General features: G+C 42.2%; 1 protein-coding gene across 1 annotated transcript in view; it reads left to right on the forward strand.

Moving 5' to 3' along the window:
• adamts5 (ADAM metallopeptidase with thrombospondin type 1 motif, 5 (aggrecanase-2)) overlaps window positions 1–17,295 on the forward strand; it is a 35,118-nt gene extending 17,823 nt beyond the window's left edge. The window contains exons 6-8 of the mRNA XM_078560351.1: window positions 4,042–4,217; window positions 7,565–7,740; window positions 10,833–17,295. Coding sequence (XP_078416477.1) covers window positions 4,042–4,217; window positions 7,565–7,740; window positions 10,833–11,391 — 911 coding nt within the window. The 3' untranslated portion in view covers window positions 11,392–17,295. The remainder of the gene's footprint in view (window positions 1–4,041; window positions 4,218–7,564; window positions 7,741–10,832) is intronic.
• The last annotated feature ends 2,228 nt before the right edge of the window (window positions 17,296–19,523 follow it).

The following is a 19,523-nucleotide window of genomic DNA, read 5'->3' on the forward strand; positions in this document are numbered from 1 at the left end:
GGCAGATGGAGTATAATGTAAGAACATATGAACTTGTCCACTTTGGAAGGAAGAATAGGAAAGCAGTATATTATTTAAATGGGGAGAGATTACAGAACTCATGCTCTACAGAGGGATCTGGGCATCCTGATACATGAATTACAAAAAGTTAGTATGCTGGTACAGCAAGTGATTAGGAAGGCAAATGGAATGTTGTCATTTATTGGAAGGGGAACAAAATTTTGCTACTGTAGTATAGGGCTTTGGTGAGACCACATCTGGAGCACTGTGTAGTTTTGGTCTCCGATCTTTGGAAAGGATATAATTGCATTAGAAGCAGCTCAGAGACGGTTCACTCAACTGATTCCTAGAATAAAGGCATTATCTTATGAGGAAAGGTTGGGCAGGTTGGGCCTGTATTCATTGGAGTTTATGAGAATGAGAGATGATCTTATTGAAACATAAAATCTGAGGGGGCTTGACAGGGTAAATGCTGAGAGAGTATATCCCTCTGTGGGAGAGATAGAACTAGGGGACACAGTTTAAACATTAGGGGCCTCCCATTTAAGATGGAGCTGAGGGGAAATTTTTCCCTTAGAGGTGCGTTAGTCTGTGTAATTCTCTTCCCCAGAGAGAAGTGGACACTGGGTCATTGAATATTTCTAAGGCTAAGTTAGATTCATGATTGACAAGGGAGTCAACGGTTTTAGGGGGCAGACAGGAAAGTAGAGTTGAAAATTGAGGCCACAATCAGATCAGCCATGATCTTATCAAACGACGGAGCAGGCTCGAGGGGCCGAATGGCCTACTCATGCTCCTAATTCATTTGTTCGTATAGTCATTCAGCACGCATCTTCTAAGCTGCAGCCCACAGTTTGCGTTTGTGGAGGTGACTGTTGTGATAAGCATGGGCTAGTGGTTGCTATACTTCCGGCCTCTCACATTCTCTTCCAAAAAGCATTTTAACTCATCCCTTTCTTTGCCTTCAAAAGACTCTTAATGACCTTTCTTTTTTCCTCTGCATTTTGTCAGATCCCCTGTCCAACCAATTTGTAAGATGGCATTGGAAATTCACATGAGGATAGCCACTCATCCCACCATTGCACATCTATAGGGAAAAACATAGTCCCCCAATTCCTTCAATTCTTGTGGGGTTTTTTTGTTTTTGTGCCTATCTCTTCTCTCTAATGCTTTGGGATACAAATTATATAAAAAGCATTAGGCGATGTAACTTGTTGAGCCTTGAGTGATCATTTTTTTTTAAAGTAGACAAGCCCACCACATATGGTGGTACCAAGCTACCAGATCCCTAAGATCTGCCTGTGCTCTGTTAGTTGTTGTCCACCATGGCGAGAGCAGAGCTGGTAGAATTGGACTCAGTATCACCTGGATTTGGGAAGAGAATAAACATCCAGGCACTGCCCCTGGAAACTGCGCATGTGGACATTAGATAACAAGATGATTGGGCTCAGCTCTGTGCCTTGCTCCCTTAGCTGAATAGCCGAAGAAAACACATAATGAATGAAAGACGTACTGTATTTGTTTAGCCCCTTCTCATGACTTGCTGAAAAAGCCCAAATGATTCACATACACTGAATTCCTGAATAAGCCAATTCCATTTTTTCACATTGCAAGATCGCACAGACAGTAGAATCAAAAGACTGGTTAATTTTGCAATGGTGATATTGACGGAGAAATTTTGGCCAGAATCCCAGGACTCCTTGCCTTCTTTGAACGAGGTCTTAAGATCTTTAACATTTCTCAGTACGGACCGACAGGATCTCAGTTGAATGTCTCATTAAAAGACAACACCTCCTGCAACCCAGAACTTCATCAATACTGCACTGGAATGTGTTCAAATCGTGCAGTGGATCTTGAACCAATGACCTCCAGATTCAAAGAATAGTGTGCTAACAGATGACATGTGTATCCTTGGCCAACGGTAACAATCCAGGGAACCATACTGATTGGGCAGGAATTTCCTGTGAACTGCTCCACTCCGCCACCATCGCTTTGCTAGAAGTACTGCGAAAATCCCATTTGTGTCTGAGGGATTTTCACAGCAGTTATGGGAATTTAGGGCAACAGAGCAGGAGGAGCTCTGAGCAAATTCATGGCCTTTGTCTGCATGGGAAGAGGAAAGAAAACACACCTTCGAAATTTCAACCAATTTATCTTTTAAGTTTTAGTATCAGCCTGCTTGGAACATATTCTAGCTATCACGCCAATATTTGAGGAATGTCCCTCAGATGGGATTTGCAAATAAAACGCCACATGTAGTTAACCATCTCACTTGCAGTAGCATGTATAATACTAACGAGGTAGAGAGAGAATTTCTAACTGTCACTTGTTCATTAGACGTTGTGAATGACATTCCAACAGAGCAAGCGAGGTGAATAGTGGAACACCGAGTGCTCACTCCATTGTTCCCAAGGTCTTCTGACAGAAATCAGGATACCATGGAATAGCCAGTTGTTGATCTCAGCTCATTACCTAGGGAGATATCGACAGGGTTAAAGGTCTCAGGAAATAACATCATAATGATCATATATTGAAATGAAGTTTTCAGCCTTATAATGCCTGTAATATTCGGCTGCATTTGCAGTATATAATGTAATGGAAAATAGTTTGAGGTGAGTAGTGCATAAAGCAGTAGGGATAAATCTGAGTTTGGCTTGTTTTAAATGATGGATTTCAGACCTGGCATGCTCACCTCACCAAAAGGAATCTGACCATTGGACCATATGAACCAAAACAAAACTACAGCAATGTTTTCAAAACTGCCTTAAAAGGTGAATGGCAATCAGAGCTGATATTCTGAAGAAATTTACATTTGCAAAGAAGTTAAGTCGCAGTGTACCTTTTGGATCTGCACAGAAAAAAGGATAAAGGAGTGATAGGGTTGCTCATCTCAGAGACCCAAAGCTTGTTTGCGCTCTTTGAAGCATTAATGGTGGCTCGTATTTTGAGTCTCCTGTCAGATCCTGTTGGTCTTGGCATCTAACAACATAGTGTCTGAATGTAAGATGCCAGAATAGTGAATTTTTTCCAGCCTACTGTTTGCATGACCATACTTTATATTCTGGCCATTTAATCAAAAGAAAATGATTGCATTTCCAAAACTGTGGAAAATATCAAAAGTCGTGCTGTATGTACAAAGCAGTGAGCTGGAAGACTACCACACGCTGAGTGTAGGAGACATTGTGAGGCCAATTTATCCATGGCACTATAAGCGAGTTATGTGTGGAATGAAGTTTATCAGGGCAGGAAGAGAGCTCAATAAATTTAGGAAGAAACTGAAATACTACTGGCAATAGTTAGAAGGTTTGGAGAGGACAATGTTATGCAATGGGGGAATGAGGATAGGAGGGGAACCTAATACTCAGGAGGGCATAAAGGTAACAGAAAAGACTCAATTATTGAAAAGGCGGGGGGAATATAAGGTTGGAAAGTCCAATATTGGATGAAAGTTTAGGTGGAGACACCGTTATCAGAGAGAAGGCAGTTAGGTTAAGGGAGCTTCAGTCTTCAAGGGGCTGCTCGAAGATAGCAGAAGACAACAATATTGTAAAGGATAATGGGAATAAGGCTAGGAGGCAAGTTCAGTATTGGAAGACTGGAATAAGGTTAGGTGAGAAACCTGTTGTTAAAGGAGGGAACAAGAATGAGTAGTGAGGGAACCTAACATTGGAGGAGTGAATACAGCTAGGAGGAGAAGGCTACATTGGAAAGGATGGAGCTAAGATTAAGTTGTGAGCCTAGTATTGGGCAGGAGGGAAAAGCAAACAGAGGAGGAACCAATCATTGGGTGGGGCAGCTTGGCTAAATGGAGAGACCAATAAAAGAATCTTCTTTATTATCTCCATGGTGATTCTTACTCAACCGGTGCCTATTTGTTTCACCGGTCATTTCTCCCACACCACGATGGTTGCTGGTGCAATGTGTTAAAAACACTTGATTAGTGTGTATTGTGCCTATATTTAAGGATGGACTACTGTGCTGTAGAATGACCAATTAAGCTAATGCATAGATTATTTTTTTTTAAATCTTTAATTCAAATAGGCAAATCTTTTCGACATGAACAGTGCGAGGCACGGAACGGGTATCAGACCGATGCCAAAGGAGTCAAAACGTTTGTGGAATGGGTTCCAAAGTACGCTGGCGTGATCCCTGCCGATGTGTGTAAATTGACTTGTCGAGCTAAAGGAACAGGATATTATGTTGTGTTTTCTCAGAAGGTAATGGTGTGGAGTTTGGATACAGAGACTGTATCCATTCTATTGTTAAGTTAAATACAGCCCAGAGTTTGTGCGCGGGAACAGCTTTGCCTGAAAGTGATATCTGGAGGCAGCTTCAAAAAAAGATGTGTCTCAATGCTAGCAGCACAAAGGTAACTTTAAAAATACTTAACCTAATGTGGAAATGCTCCTGCAGGCTCCACTTCGGCACCTGAAACCACAAGTGGCCTCCTCCCTCCACACCCCCATTACTTTCCCCCTCCTTCCAGGACCTACCGAAGGCCACTGGTGACAACACAGCTGCTCAAAATTGAAATCCTTTTTGCCTGTGAGCTGCCTATGGGACACCCAGCAGGCATCTGTTGGCTCACCGCTCTCATGCAGCTGAGGCCCAAGGCCCAATATGAGGTGTGTCTCAGGATACCCATGCCAACACAAGGGGTGCTACATCAAGTAGGCCAGCATGAACCAACTTCTAGACCTATGTGTCCATGTGCTGGCTCACCTTTATTAGAATTATGTGGTTCATTGGATTGATATGCAAACTAGCTTCAGCCCAAAATTATGAGTTGAGTCTCCTCTGACAGCTGACAGAATCCCAAGCAATTCCCCATGGAGGAATCTAGAATTAGGGGGCACAGTTTAAAAATAAGAGGTCTCCCATTTAAGAAGGAGATGAGAAGAAATTTCTTCTGTTAGAGGGTTGTTAATCTTTGGAATTCTCTACTCCAGAAAGCAGTGGAGGCTGGATCATTGAATATATTCAAGGATGAGTTAGACAGATCTTTGAACTACAAGGGAGTCAAGGCTTATGTGAGGCAGGCAGGAAATTGGACTTAAGGCCACATTAGATCAACCATGATCTTATTGAATGATGGAGCCAGCCTCAAGGGGCAGAATGGCCTACTCCTGCTCCTATTTCTAATGTTCTTAAAGTGAGTTTGGAATAGTCTCACCCCAATCTCAGCCCATGGTTTTATGCTAAGTGACAGTCTTGCTTAGAAACAGACACATCACAGAGGAAACTCATTGGAGAACCATTGAATGTTTACAGTGCAGAAAGAGGCCAGTCCCATTCTTCTGCCCTTCCCCGTAGCCCTGCAATTTTTTTTCTCTTCAGGTGCTTATTCAATTCCCTTTTGAAAACCATGATTGAATCTGCCTCCACCACACTCTCAGACACTGCATTCCTAACCACTTGCAGTGTAAAACAATTCTTCCTCGAGTCGCCGTTGTTTCTTTCACCAGTCATCTTAAATCGGTGAGCTCTAGCGCTCAATCCTTCCGCCAACCAGAACAATTTCTCCCTACTTATTCTGTTTTCAACCTTGCGTGGTTTTAAATACTTCTATCAAATCTCCTCTCAACTTCTCATTTGGAAATGGAAGTGCAACTTCCATCGTACTGTGACTGGTAGTTAAAGTACATGTTGGAAGATTTAATTCCAGATCTGTTTTATGAAGAGACCATTTAGTGCACTTCTGTGGTTGAAGGAATTTATATCTGACCAGTGTTACAGCTAACCTGAGACCGGCATGATCTTAATGTTGGGTCCCAACAGCAGATAGAGTTCCATTCTTTGGCATTGACATTCCTCATCTTTATAAGCCAAAACATTCTTTTACATAAAATGAAACCTCTGATTAAAATAAGATTGCCTTGAAGTATTCTCCAGAGCTCCTTATCTGAAAAGTTTAGTTGAACCAGGATGTGATGTTAAATATGTGTTGGCCACAGATTGACAGTGAGCATATTTTTACAGCACAAGTTATATGCAATTTAGAGACCAAAATGGCATTAACATTTTCACTCTTTTCACCTATAACTGAAGAAAACATGCATTGCTTGGCATCTTTGGTGATGGCTTTTAGGAAACCTAAAGTATCATTGCCATATATTTAGTGTTTCTGAACTCTTTGGTTTTGACACATTCCCTCCCCATCCAATGTGAAATACTTACCTGTTAACACAATTCAGGTGAGATACCTAAAATCAGTGCATATTCCAGTGCATTCCTGCCCTTATGTCTTCCTTGACTGCCATTGGTGTCATACAAATGGGGCTAGATGGAAAAATGTACGGCTGGTTTAGCTGGATGTCATAAAAGGAGAGAGTAAGAAGCCAACTTTAATGTAAGGAAAGAAAAGTGTCCTGGAGAGTTACTGAACTGTCTGCTACTGTCCTAGAAGCCAGTTACCTGCTTTGCAGCAAAACAACCCTTTTTAACTACTTGTAGGGAAGGGGGTCAAGAAATAGTTTGTCTGATTGGCAAGCCCTCTCGCAATAAAACTCTCTACATTGCAAATTTTCCTCTAATTTACTGGTACTACTTCATTGCTTCTTTGAGCTTTACTTGCTACTGCCTTCTCAGCTACAAATACAAATTTAGCCCAATTTTATCCTAACCTTCTGAGTGAGATCACTGATTGCTGGCTATGGTTGAGGGAGATGGAGGGGGTGGGCTATAATAATGGTCAGGCGAAAGCTGCCTCCATCCGGATTCTGGCTGCTTGAAGTGCTGCCTGGGTGGGTGGGACTCCTGCCCGCCTCTCCCCACCCTATGCCTAACCTGCCCCAGGTTAAAATTGGGGTTAACTATTTCATAGACCCTTGGCTGCGTTGAAAGCAAATCTTACTGCATGTTTCTACATGATTTCCCCTAGGCCTCAAAACTCCTTCCTTCCCTCCCTCAGTCTGTTTGCTACAATGAGCAGGCTTTTAAAATCCAAGTTTAGCATCACCTAGCCACTGGTTTGTGACTTAGCTCCTTTTCACCCCTACTCTTTTCAGTCATAGTGCCATTCTACACAATAGACCTTGGCCCTTTACCTAAACTTTGCATTAGCCACTAAAACGCATCTGTAAGCATTCACAGCTATGGAGGTCTCTACAGATTGCCCAGCCATCTTCCTGGAGCCGAAAATAATTCTGGCAACGAGCTACCCTAGTACAGAGGCTTTCTTGTTTGACTGAATTATTTTTATTGAGCTTTACAGGAGAGCAGACGGTAGACCTATACAATATTGTGTGCCCAACAGTCAGGATGTGGCATATCATCTGAGTTAATACATGAACTGGGAGCCCTGGAGCCAGGTTCAAAAACTAAATCTTCATATTTCACTTTGCGCTACATTATGAAGTTCTCTTATCTACCCAGGAAGATCCTGGTTCACCTGCGCCTGCTCCCAATTTCCAGTCATGTTGCGGACGAATTTCCTGACTTAATTGCTCCACACGTAAGGGGTTTACCTTGAAGATTTGGAATCAGCAAGAGCGACTCAGAAATGACCTGAAAGCTAAACACTTCCTTTCTCCTTTATTGAATTGTATTTTGCTTTAATCTCCAGGTAACAGACGGAACGGAATGCCAACCGTACAGCAATTCGGTTTGTGTGCGAGGGCGCTGCATAAGGACTGGCTGCGATGGTATAATCGGCTCCAAGCTGCAGTATGACAAATGCGGAGTCTGCGGGGGAGATAGTTCCACCTGTGTGAAAGTATCTCGAAGTTTTACCAAGAGAAGGTAATGTGAACCCAATACATTATGTCACGTTATAAGGTGGAAATTAGTGTCAGTGATATTTTATGAGCCTTTAACGTGTTGAAGTTAAATTCCCCTCTGGACGCATTAACACCATTGACATCTTTCTAAATTCATATTTTGTGGGGACAGATGTTAATGAGGGATGTTAATGCTGGGAAATGGAATACATTGACTATTCATTTTTTCCCAGTTTTCTTCTCAGCTCTACTCCCAGTTCTGACAGTCATTTGGGTACAGTTCCATCAGCACCAGCAGATTTCTCATACCTTTTGCAAGCTATCGTTCTTCATAGATAAGCCTAGACAATGACAGTCGGCGGGTTATTTGACAACGAAGTACAAAATGATCAAGTTAGATCCCGTCCTTACCTGTCATCTAAAGATGCATGCATTCTAATTGTGCACACTAAGCAACGACCTGTTTTTCTCTTCCCCTGGAACTTTTAGGCTAACGTACACCTTTGAAATTTAAAACGGCACTTTATTTAAAATATTCTAGGGCACAGGGTCAGTTTGGAAAAACAAGGTGTATGGGGAAGGCCAGTAACAGGAAGGGACTTTGAAAACCTGCTCAGTGCCACAGTGGATCAGCCATTCAGTGTTTAGTCCGAGCCAGGCGTAACCAGAAGGGCTTGTCTTTCTGGCTTCTGAAGGCAGCCCGTCAACTTAACTCCCCAATGGACCCCAAACTCTCATAAAATAAGGACAAGAGCAAGGATCAGACAACTCCAAAGTGCAGGAAGCTCACTACTTCGATGTATTTAAGATAAGTTAATGAGCAGTAATTGTCAGGAAGAGAGGAAATGCTGTTTACAACAGCAATCTCCAAATATTTCCAGCCCTGCGCCCCTGTGGTTTGCTATTGACCCTACATTTTGCTAGTTGTATTTCTCTGTATAATAGACACTTCAGGCGCTTAGGGGGTAAGTGGACCAAAATTGTGCGGCACCAACTTGTACAGTTCAGGAGGCTGCAAGTTCACTTTGTATGCTGTGCTGAATTAGCTGACCCTCAGCTAGGGAGAGAACTGAGATGCTACATTTAGTCTCAGCTCGAGGGCTTCAACCAATTTGCCTGCCGCGTGGAGACCAGTCTGAAACTGATGGCGTTCAATTTTTCGTAACATTCCCCGAAACGCTGGAATTTCCTTTAGTTCAGCCCAAAGGAGCTGTCTTATTCCCAGATAACTGTATAGTGACTTCAAAAGCAGAATTCCCATTCCTAATCATGATCGAGAGACCCAGCTGCCGGAAAGGCAGACAGGATATCAGCTGTGATACTTCTTGCAGCCTGATAACCCTGATAACTCACTGTGTGGGCCCATAAACAGTGGTCGCTGGGTCATGGCCAACATTCCTGGAAGTGTCATCACGATTGCTTGCGGAGACTGCAGTTATGTGAGGCATTCTTAATGATTTGCGTCTACAGAGTCACTGGGTCAGTAGGAGTTTTTGTGTGCATCTGACCAGTGCTGGGAACTGTAGTACTGTTATGAGGGGTTCTGTGACTGCACTGGGTGGGGAAAGAGTTAAAGGCCGTTATACTCTCCTGAGGAGTGGTCCGCAGTGGCTGATTAATTGGTTAAAGTCTATCGTGCTGTTCTCTACAACATTAAGGCTGATTAACGGAAAGTTTAGCACTGTCACATTCTGAGCAAGTCTGTGTGGTGCACATCAGCCAATGCAAGGGTTTATGGAACAGACAGCTCCTTTGGGTTGAATTTAAGGAAATTCCAGTGTTCAGAGGAATGCTATGAAAAATAAATGGCAGCAGCTTCAGACGGGTCTCCGCACTGTGGCAGACAAACCAGTCAAAGCATCGGCTGATCTCTAGTTTAAGTGTAGCAATTATTGAGGCCACAAGGTCATCAAAGGCTACACCATGCTCTGGTGCAATTCCAGCTTTGTCACGCTGAGATACATAAGGTTGAAAAACGAGAGGCTTTCAAGACACAGCCACAGAGATGATAATCTCCTGCGTCTGAATGAACGTCTGCCTAATGCTTGTGGAAATTCTGTCCACAATCCAGATGTGCAGCCTGACTACAGTGTTTCACGCTGCCTCGTAGACAGACACGAGTTGGGCCACTGAAAATCTCAAAAACCCAAGAGCTACCAGCAGTTCAACAAGTTTAGTGCACCAATGTGCAGTGCATCAGGTCAACCAACCCTCCCACTCTTCAGTGGGACACTCACGCTTGAGGTCGTAACTATTAACCTTAGGATCTTACACGTGTATAGAAAGTGACAGTAATTCCTGGCACTTCACTTGTTCACTAGCACAAGAAAATGGGACAGATCTGAAGCTATCCCAACATTTGCAGCGGTAGTGAAAGGCACCTAATCAGACTATTGCACGGAGATTACATTGATCTTACTATATCTGTTTGAAATTGCTTGTTCAGCATTTTAACTGACTCATTAATCTACTTGTTTTAAATGAGTGAATGTACCCCTTAAAGTAACTAATAAAGCTGCTTCATATGATGCGGTGAGCATTTGTGCAGCCCTATCGGATGCTGGAATTTTTAGGTTCATATGCCCTATATTCCTATAGCTTCAGTCGAGCACTATCATCATGGGCAACAGTAGTTGGTGTTGTGGACATGGTATCCACTGACAGGTTCCTACAATCAAAACAATGTGAACTAAGGCAATATTAGTTTATATTATTATATATTGTAATGTAAAAGCAGAACTTGAACATATTGTAGAAAGCAGCAGAGCCCACCCCCCAATTCCATCAATAATATTTCAAGAGGACTAGCAGATCCTGTATATATTATAGGAGAATGACAGACCTTGTACCTATTCTAGGAAGACAGAAGACGCTGTATAAATTGTAAGAGAATAGCAGACTCAGATTATATTACAGAGTAACAGGCTTGGTGTATATCGATCATGTATATTTAACAGGGGAATAACAAACCCTTTTTAGATTACAGGACATGTAAGTTTGCATAACTTTAAAAGGGAATAGAAGACTATATGTTACGTAGAAATAATAAACTGCTGGCAATAAAGTAATCTCTTTTCCATTGCAAGCTTCATCTTTGTTTTTTTATTCCTTCAGTGTGGGGTACAGAGAAGTAACAAGAATCCCTGCAGGAGCAACACACATCAAAGTGCGGCAGTATAAGCCGAAGGGTCAGCAAAGGTTCACTGCCTATTTGGCAGTTAAACGGAAGAATGGGGACTATCTCTTCAATGGCAAGTACATGATCTCAACTTCAGAGACGATCATTGATCTAAATGGCACTGTGCTCAACTACAGCGGGTGGAGCCAGAAGGATGACCAGATGCATTCAATGGGTCATGGCCCACTGAAGGAGCCACTGATAATCCAGATTCTTGCCACTGACCCTGGGAAACCACTTGACGTGCGCTATAGCTATTTTGTGCCCAGGAAGCAAGTGCCCTCGGCTAATGAGAATGCCATCAAGACTCTGGCAGCACAATCCAACCTGCCCAAGTGGGTGATGGGACCCTGGTTGTCATGTTCCAGAACCTGTGACACTGGCTGGCAGACCAGAACCGTTCAATGCAAAAATGGATACGGAAAACTGACAAAAGGTTGCCCTCTCTCCCAAAGACCATCAGCATTTAAACAATGTTTTCTGAGAAAATGTTAATGCACAGCTGCCAGTAATAGTCTTTTGTTCATTTTGTCATTTTGTTTGGTGTTTTCTTTTTAATCTAACTTGGAGAAAAGGAGGAAGAAGATTGCCAGCGTGTCTTGACAATAAAGCAGACACTGTTGCGAAGTTTAGAACAATCGAAGCATGGGCAGAATATGTCTTGTGGACAAACAAGTGCACGTCAGTATTGCACTGCAGTGGGAGAGCTTCAGATGCATTATAGACTAAGTGAGAATGGAAAAAGTAGAAGATCACACCACCTTGTATGTTGCCTACCTCAGCTGCATCCCTCAGTTACATGGAAATGAGATCTGTGGAGCCATCCTTTCCATGGATAAAAAAATGGTGCATTGCTTCCGCAAATCTATCCGTCCCTCCCAAGGAACCTGATGTCAGCAGCTTCAACCCAAACATGCCGTGTGTTTTAACATTTGTTTTACTTTGTTCTCTTGTGGCTGCTCAATTGGAGCCGGTGACTGGTTCTTGGGCATTCGATTGGGATGGTGCAGGGAAACGCTGCATTCTCGCTCACTCACTATCTTGCACAGGACAGTAAAAGAAGCCAGCTGGCTGGAGAGGGAATCCTAAGTATCCAAGAATGGAATGAGGAAACAATTGTGCCAATGAGCGTACAGCATTGTGTGGACCCCAGGAGGAACTTATGCCACAGTGATTGCAGCGTCTTGCTGGAGTGCTTAATTATATTACCTCCCACTGCAATACCGAGGGGAGATAGCTAACCACTCCTAACAGGCTCTTTCAATGAATAGTTGAATGAAACGTAATACAACTCCACTTGCTAATAACAAATCTGATGCAACAGAAGAGCAAAGAGCAGAATGGCTGCACTGTTTAGAATTCTGTGGTGAAGAGGAAGCAGGTACAGATAATCAAACATTATATACTTCTAAATGGATCAAGGACTACACTGCCTGCTTCTAATATCTGCCTGTAATCACTAAAATAAGGAATTCTAGCATGGGACTTTTCACCAAAGTTCAGGTGTCTTCCCCAGAAACCAGGGCTTTTGCAAACATCCAAATTAATTATCATCTCAAAGTACTACTTTTGACTTGATCAAATACCTGTCCCTAAGTTAAATTGCACACCCCTGACCCACTATGCACTCTATTGTTATGTTATTTATCAGTTGTTCCAGTGAAGCAAATGGGACCACAGAGGAGAAAACAAGTTAGTGTTTTATTTTTGCCTGAAAGAAAAAAAGTTTTGTTTTGTACACATACTTTCTCAACAGTGAGAAAGCTCTGCCATGAGCTGGCAGGAGCAAGGGATTAATGGTTAATGTGGTACTTAGAAATGATAAAGCTGGACCTCATTTTAAGGTTGCCACTCGGGATTAAGGGGCAAAGGAAGGGAATGGGTTCAGGGCTTTGGTTCTGATAATTGCTTTTTTCCAGGATGAAGCTTCAGCAAATACCTTGACAACATCATTAACGAAAGGTGCCACATCACAAGAGACAGCAGCAAGTGGGAATAAAAGACTTATTTTCAAATGAACGGACCTTTCCAATCCAGTTTACATGTTCCTACAGCCTCCTCAAAAACCAGTGTCTATTTTCAAGACTGGGCAAGTGGCAATCCTACTTCAAAAAGAAACAAAAAGGAAAAGGTCCCAAAGGATCTGTGGTTTGCAGCTCTGATCTTGACAGAGATCAGTTTCTAAAGGTCAACAGGTCATTCACATGATGGGATTTACTGACTGCTCCACCTGCCAATTCCAGGAATGTAAAGGACAAGTGGTGCTTTGCTTTAAAAACAGCTGACCTTACTCATGATCTCACATGCTCAGCAATGGAGTCATTCTGTGTGTTTCTGATTAGCTTTTTGTAATTTCCATGGGAACTGACAAACCAGTGCTAGAAGCTATCTAACCAGAAATTATTTTCAGGTGGGAGAATGTGCAATTTCATAATTAATGTGTTCATTTCCTAGTCTCATCCCTCCCCATCTGAATTGAAGCTTAGCTGCCAGGCCAGTTCTAAATGGGTCAGATCTAGTTAAGAGTTGCCTCACTGTCACCCTTCCAGATGACCCTGTTAATGCTCATTCTCAGGATGGATCTTCACTGCCAATGCCACATTTTAACCCATCCGAAGAAGATGGTGGTGGCGGTGTTTTGATAAAGCAGAGTAGTGCACTAGGCCACTTAAGAGTCAACCAAGTTGGTGTGGAATTGGAGTCATACACAGGCTAGCTTGGGTAAATGCAGCCAGTTTCCTTTCCTGAAGTACATTAATTAACTAGTTAAGTTTAAAGGACAATCCAACACCTTCATGGTCATGTACACCAATACCAGCTTTTTATTTCTAGATTTTTTTTTAAACTGAATTCAAATTCACGGACTATCAAGGGGAGATTAGACCTTATTGGTTGGATTATTAGTCCAAAACCTCTAAGATCACTAGCACACTAGCGTAACCACTACACTAAATGCACAAAGTAGTACTGAAACATACAAGCCAAAAGGTGCCATCTCTTCCTTATGCTTAACCAACAGTTGATCTTAGATGAAGCAGCTGTAAACAGAGAAACAGTCATGGATCAGGGAAGACCATTCAGTCCAATTAGGGTCATCTCTCTAATGTCCTAATTCCCCCAAGACTAACATCTAACAGCATTTTGAACTCTACTAATATACTTATCTCTGTTACCTTCCTAGCAAATCTTTCCAATCATGTATATACCTGCAAGTGAGGAATTTCCTCCTTATAACAGTGAAGATATTAGCATGGGTCTTAGTTCATCCAGGTTAAGGAGGAAAGATGTTGACACTTATAATAGGATTGAGCCTGATTGAGTAACCAGCCTCAAGTGATGGGATACTCAAAGATTATTTTTCGTGGAAGATTGGAATGAATCAATCGCCCCCTCAGCACCTCCCTCCCTCTCCCACATTGCGTGAAGGCTTTGCATACTTCCAACATCGCTAGTGGATTTTTGTGTATGCCACTACTGCAAATTATTATTTTGTTTGTATCACACTTTGGTATGGTGCAGTCTAAGAAAAGCCAATACCTCCAGACACCGCTGATGCCAGTTTTCTCAGAATCAGTCTCCAATTTGAAACAATGCTTCAGAAATGATGTGCAAACGTCTTTTACTTTATCCCCTGTTTAATTGGATCGAATTGTTAACCAAGGTTTTTTCCATGTAAACAGACCTAGTCAGGAGTTTCATTGGCCTTTGTGGTATGACGTAGGACGGGAGTCTACATTGCTCAGGTGCTGAGGCATATTCCTGCTCCCAAAGGATCCGAAGCACCATATGAAATAGAGCAAGCTGTATGTTTGCTGTTTATATACAGAGTTAATTACTTTTAGGATCTTTGTGTACAGGAGTCAGAACTTATTCAGCAATGGCAAGGTTATTTTTGAATTGGAGATCTCCCACAATATGGCTCAGTTAGTTAAAGATCCCCAGTCTGTATGGCAGTTATCTGGTCTCACTTTGGTGGAAGAGAAACGCCCTCAGCCTTCCTGGGATAAAGATGGGAAATTCAACCAGGGTTCTCACTCCTGACCGTTATCCAGTAAACCCTGCTGAAAGCTGTAGTGCCCTGTAATTTAATAGTGTTCAAATGCTCAGTGCTCAGATTCATAAATAACGAGTGGCCATTTAATTGAGGTACCTGTGGTTCCACATTCTCCCAATTTCTCCATCTCCAATTCATATGTTCTAATGATGATACCTTCCAACACGGTGCTTCCAACTTGTCTTCCTTTTTCCTGAACCGAGGATTTCACCCCCCACCCCCAACTGTGGTTGACAGGGTCCTCAACTATGTTCGACCTATTTCCCACACTTCTATCCTCACCCCTTCCCCTCCCTCACAGAACCACAACAGGGTTCCCCTTATTCTCACTTTCCACCGCACCAGCCTTCGTATGCAAAGGATCATCCTCCGCCATTTCCACCAGTTCAGAAGAAGAGCCATGTTGGACTTGAAACATTAACTGTTTCTCTCTCCAAGATACTGCCTGACCTGCTGAGTTTTTTCCAGCACCTTCTGTTTTTATTTCAGATCTCTAGTATCTGCAGTATTTTGCTTTTATTATCAGTTTGGCTTAGTGGTAGTATTCCTGTCTGTGAGTTAATAGGAGCAACTTTCACTAATGCCCTAGCAGGTAACAGCTCTAAATTCTGGTTGACATCAGTTGGATACTAACCACTGATGGATATAGGTGCCCATGTATAGGACTAACCACAAAATCAGCTAGTTAAAAAAATGGCTCCAGCCATAAAAGAGCATCATATCACAGTCTGTCTGGCTGTTAATCAACCTTCAAATCCTTCCATTACTTCACACTATTCTCCAAGGGAAGAGTTTGAAGATACAATAACAACAATATCCAGAGGGTGTCTAGTGCTTTCAAGAAAGGAAAGAAGGGAAGGGAAAAGTTTAGCAGAAAAGGACGGGAAAATAAATTAGCATTTGAACAAATAGCATTTAAGATTTTTAAGGTTATTTAATTGACAATAGGCCAAGGATAAATGATTCTCTAAGCTTTTATTTACATGAAGGTCAAAATCTACTTTACATTACCGTTTAACATTTAAACATTTACTTTCCTGTGGATACTGTCTGATCACACATTTGGCACATTTTAATATAGGGCAGCTCTGAACCTAGCAGAGATCATGTGATCCCAGACAGAACAAAGGACTCCTCCAATTCCCAGGGAATAGTATAGACTGCCAATTCAAAACCCAGTACATGGGGAGTGAGGAATGGGGTGGGAAAGCCGGGAAGTGAGGGGAAGCATAATATCGGTCTCCCCCGCAATCCTAGGGGGAATCTTTCCTGAAACGACTTGAGCCACAAAGGCTCAATGATCCCCAGGGGTTGCTTTCTGCTTTCCCATTGTACAATCCTGGGAGGAGACAGTGGGTTGGGTTCTCCAAGTCAGTAAAAAAATTGGGTGGCATCATTCTGAACTCTATGATGTGTCCTACCCTTACTCATTTGCGTAGCTGGGCCAATGGAATCAAAATGATCAGAACGCACTCTGCATCTTCAGTTCAATGGCTCCCTTTTGAATTTGGGAATCAAAGAGAGCTGCCGCAAAGAGATAATCCTTTTCTACAATGTATAGATTTTAATTGGGTCTCCATTAAGAGGGAGAAAACATTCCAGTGTAAATTTAAATTGTGAAAAAGTGTAAGGCACAGCACTGAAATAATTTATTTGTGTTTGTACAACTGGTGTGAATTTGATGCAACAGTTTTATTTATTTTTATTTAATGTGGAGAACACCAATCGTGCAAGTTTTTTGACAAAAATTTGCTGTTGTGTCTTATTATACAACTGTTTAATTTATGCTTCACTCTTCTTGTGAAAATTCTGTATATTTTTTAAATGTGTGTTTACGTAATGTACAGCACTGGTTGCTTTGTGTACTATTGCGATGTGCTCTTTCCTCATGCAATTATTTAGATGCTGTTTGCATTCCTCATGAGGGAAGTTGCGCTTGTTGTTTTTTTAAGAAAAGTTATCAATTGACTGAGGCCACATATCAAATGCATTCTAATACTTGTTTCAAAATATGTAGCAATTGTGTAATGCATATTAATCATGTCTAGAACAAAAAAAAAGCAAAAATTTGCAGGGTTACAGGGAAAGGACAGGGGAGTGGGACTAGCTGAATTACTCTTGAAGAGAGCTGGTGCAGACTCAATGGGCTGAATGGCCTCCTTCTTTGCTGTAACCAGTCTATGATTCTAGGAGGTTTTTTTATCAATTATTTTAAGCAGATCGGTAATATTCTGTAATGTACTGTAACAATAATCATGTTGTCTGTGTAACTAATGCTAAAATTCACCTTTTTTAATGTGTGTAAATTATATATTCCCAAATGCAATTTAATTCTCACCATTTAATATCTGGTGTTGTTTTATTTAATGGTCGAACTTAAAAGACTATTTCATTACGTTGCTTTCTTTCTGAGATTTAATTCTTTCCCATTCTCGCCTGTCTCAAAAACAAATCTGAAGTCTTTGCTTTTAAGTGAAACGATTTTAATTGATAGAATTGAAGGGAAGTAGTAATGACAAACCCTTCAAAGTAGTAATTACATTTTGTTAAAAGAAACCAAAATGCCCTGACTTCCTCTGTGTGCATGTGTATGTACGTGTGTGTGCTTGTATGCATATGAGTATGACTGTATGAGTAGTACTTTCATTACCTCCTATTATAGATTCCACCCCCCCACTCCCAGTGGATGATGGAAAATTAGTAGATAATTATGATTCCAAAAATGCTGTTCTTAACACGTACAATGTAGTGATAGCTTAAGCACAGAAATCTAGAAAAGCGCATCGCAAAAATAAAAAGAATCTAGAGGTAATTTTATTTATCAAGAAAAGTGGGCAAAGAAATAAGTTGCATTTATTCATGTCTCTCGTGAAGCCCCAAAGCACTTCACAGGCAGTGATTATATTTAGATGTGTAGTCGCTGTTGCAATGTAGGAAAAGGCAGAAGCCAATTTGCACACTGCAAAGTTCCACAAACAATAATTAGATAAATGATTTATAATCTATTTTTTATGATGTTGGTTGAGGGATAGATGTTAGCTAGGCCACCAGCGAACTTCCTGTTCTTCAAGGAAAGAACTTACATTTACGTAGGCCTTAATTTTCAGCTCGGTTGGCAGGCAGGATCAGCGGGACTGGGAGCAGTCGGGAAACGGACTCCTGACTGCGATTTCATGCTGGCTGGCCAATTAACACCCAGCCAGCGTGAAGCATGCACTATGATCAGTGCAGCCTGGGTTGGGGGGGCGGGAGGAAGGCGAGCGCTGAAGTCAGTGCATGCGTGGGGGAGCACTCACAGAAAGCTCTCTGAAGGCAGAGAGCTGCTTCAGCGAGCTGAAGGACTACAAAAGTATCAAATAAAGATTTTTAAATCTGGTAAAAAAAAACGTCCACACCAAACAAGCAGTCACCTGAGCACAGACATTGTAAAAATTCTGTGCTTAGATTTTTTTTTAATTTAATGATGGAAACCTCGTCCTGCCCTTGGATGAGGTTTCCTGAAAAATGCAAAGGTCGCCTGGTCGATTCGCCCGCCCGCCAACCATAGTGTTGGACGGGCAGCGGAAAATCCCAGTTAATTGCGCGTTAATGGGCTTAATAGCCCTCTTAATTGTTAGCAGGCGCACTTCCGGAGTTTAGCGCGGTCCCGCCGACCAAAATATTACACGATGACATTGGGATGCTCACCCGAAGTCATCGCGCACTATTTTACGCTCGAGCGTGTCAGGTGCAGGCCGAGTGAAAAATTCTGCCCATGGTTACTTTCACGACCTCAGGCCATCTCAAAGCACTCAACAACCAGTTAAGTACTTTTGAAGTGCAGTCACTGTAATAACGTTGGGAAAAGCCGCAGTCAATTTGCACACAGCAAAGTCACAAAAACAGCAAGGGAGGTCAGCTACCAAGTTTTACCCATGTTAGTTGAGGGATAAATATTGGTTAGGATACCAGAAGAACTTCCATGCTCTTAGCAAGTAGGATCTTTTATGTACATTTGACAGAGCAGCTGCAACCTCAGTTTAATATGTAATTTAAAAATGGGCCCTCCAGCAGTGCAGTACTCCCTCACTGAAGTGTCAACTTAGATTATGTACTTAAATTGGTGGAGTTTGATTTGAATTCATGATCTATGTCTCAAGGGGCAGAAATCTTGAGGGGCTGCAAGTTGCATGTTGGGTCGTCATCTCCCCAGATGGGGAGATGGCCTGACCAGCACTCACTACATGCCCAACAGCGCTGGGTACCTAATTAAGATCGATTAAGTGCTCGCTTGGGGAAAATTGATAATGCCGGTGGAATCTTCCTGCCAGTTAGTGGGCACCAGCACCTCCCCACCTTCTACAATCAAGGGCAGCAGTGAGCCACACTTACTTTTACTAAGTTCAGAAGTCTAGCCCATCTTGAGGCACCCTCGTGGTCTCCTACCCACGTCAGCAGCATCTGACTCTCCCAGTGAGGGAGGTGACCACTCCCACAGCCTCTGGCACTCCGATTGGCCCTCCCACTTGTGAATCTTCTTGCCGTCCCTAATTGGATGAGATTCCAAAGGCTGCCTGTTAATTGGCTACCTTTG

The sequence above is a fragment of the Cetorhinus maximus genome, chromosome 16 (assembly GCF_964194155.1).
Source record: "Cetorhinus maximus chromosome 16, sCetMax3.hap1.1, whole genome shotgun sequence".
In the NCBI taxonomy this organism is placed as follows: Eukaryota; Metazoa; Chordata; class Chondrichthyes; order Lamniformes; family Cetorhinidae; genus Cetorhinus; species Cetorhinus maximus.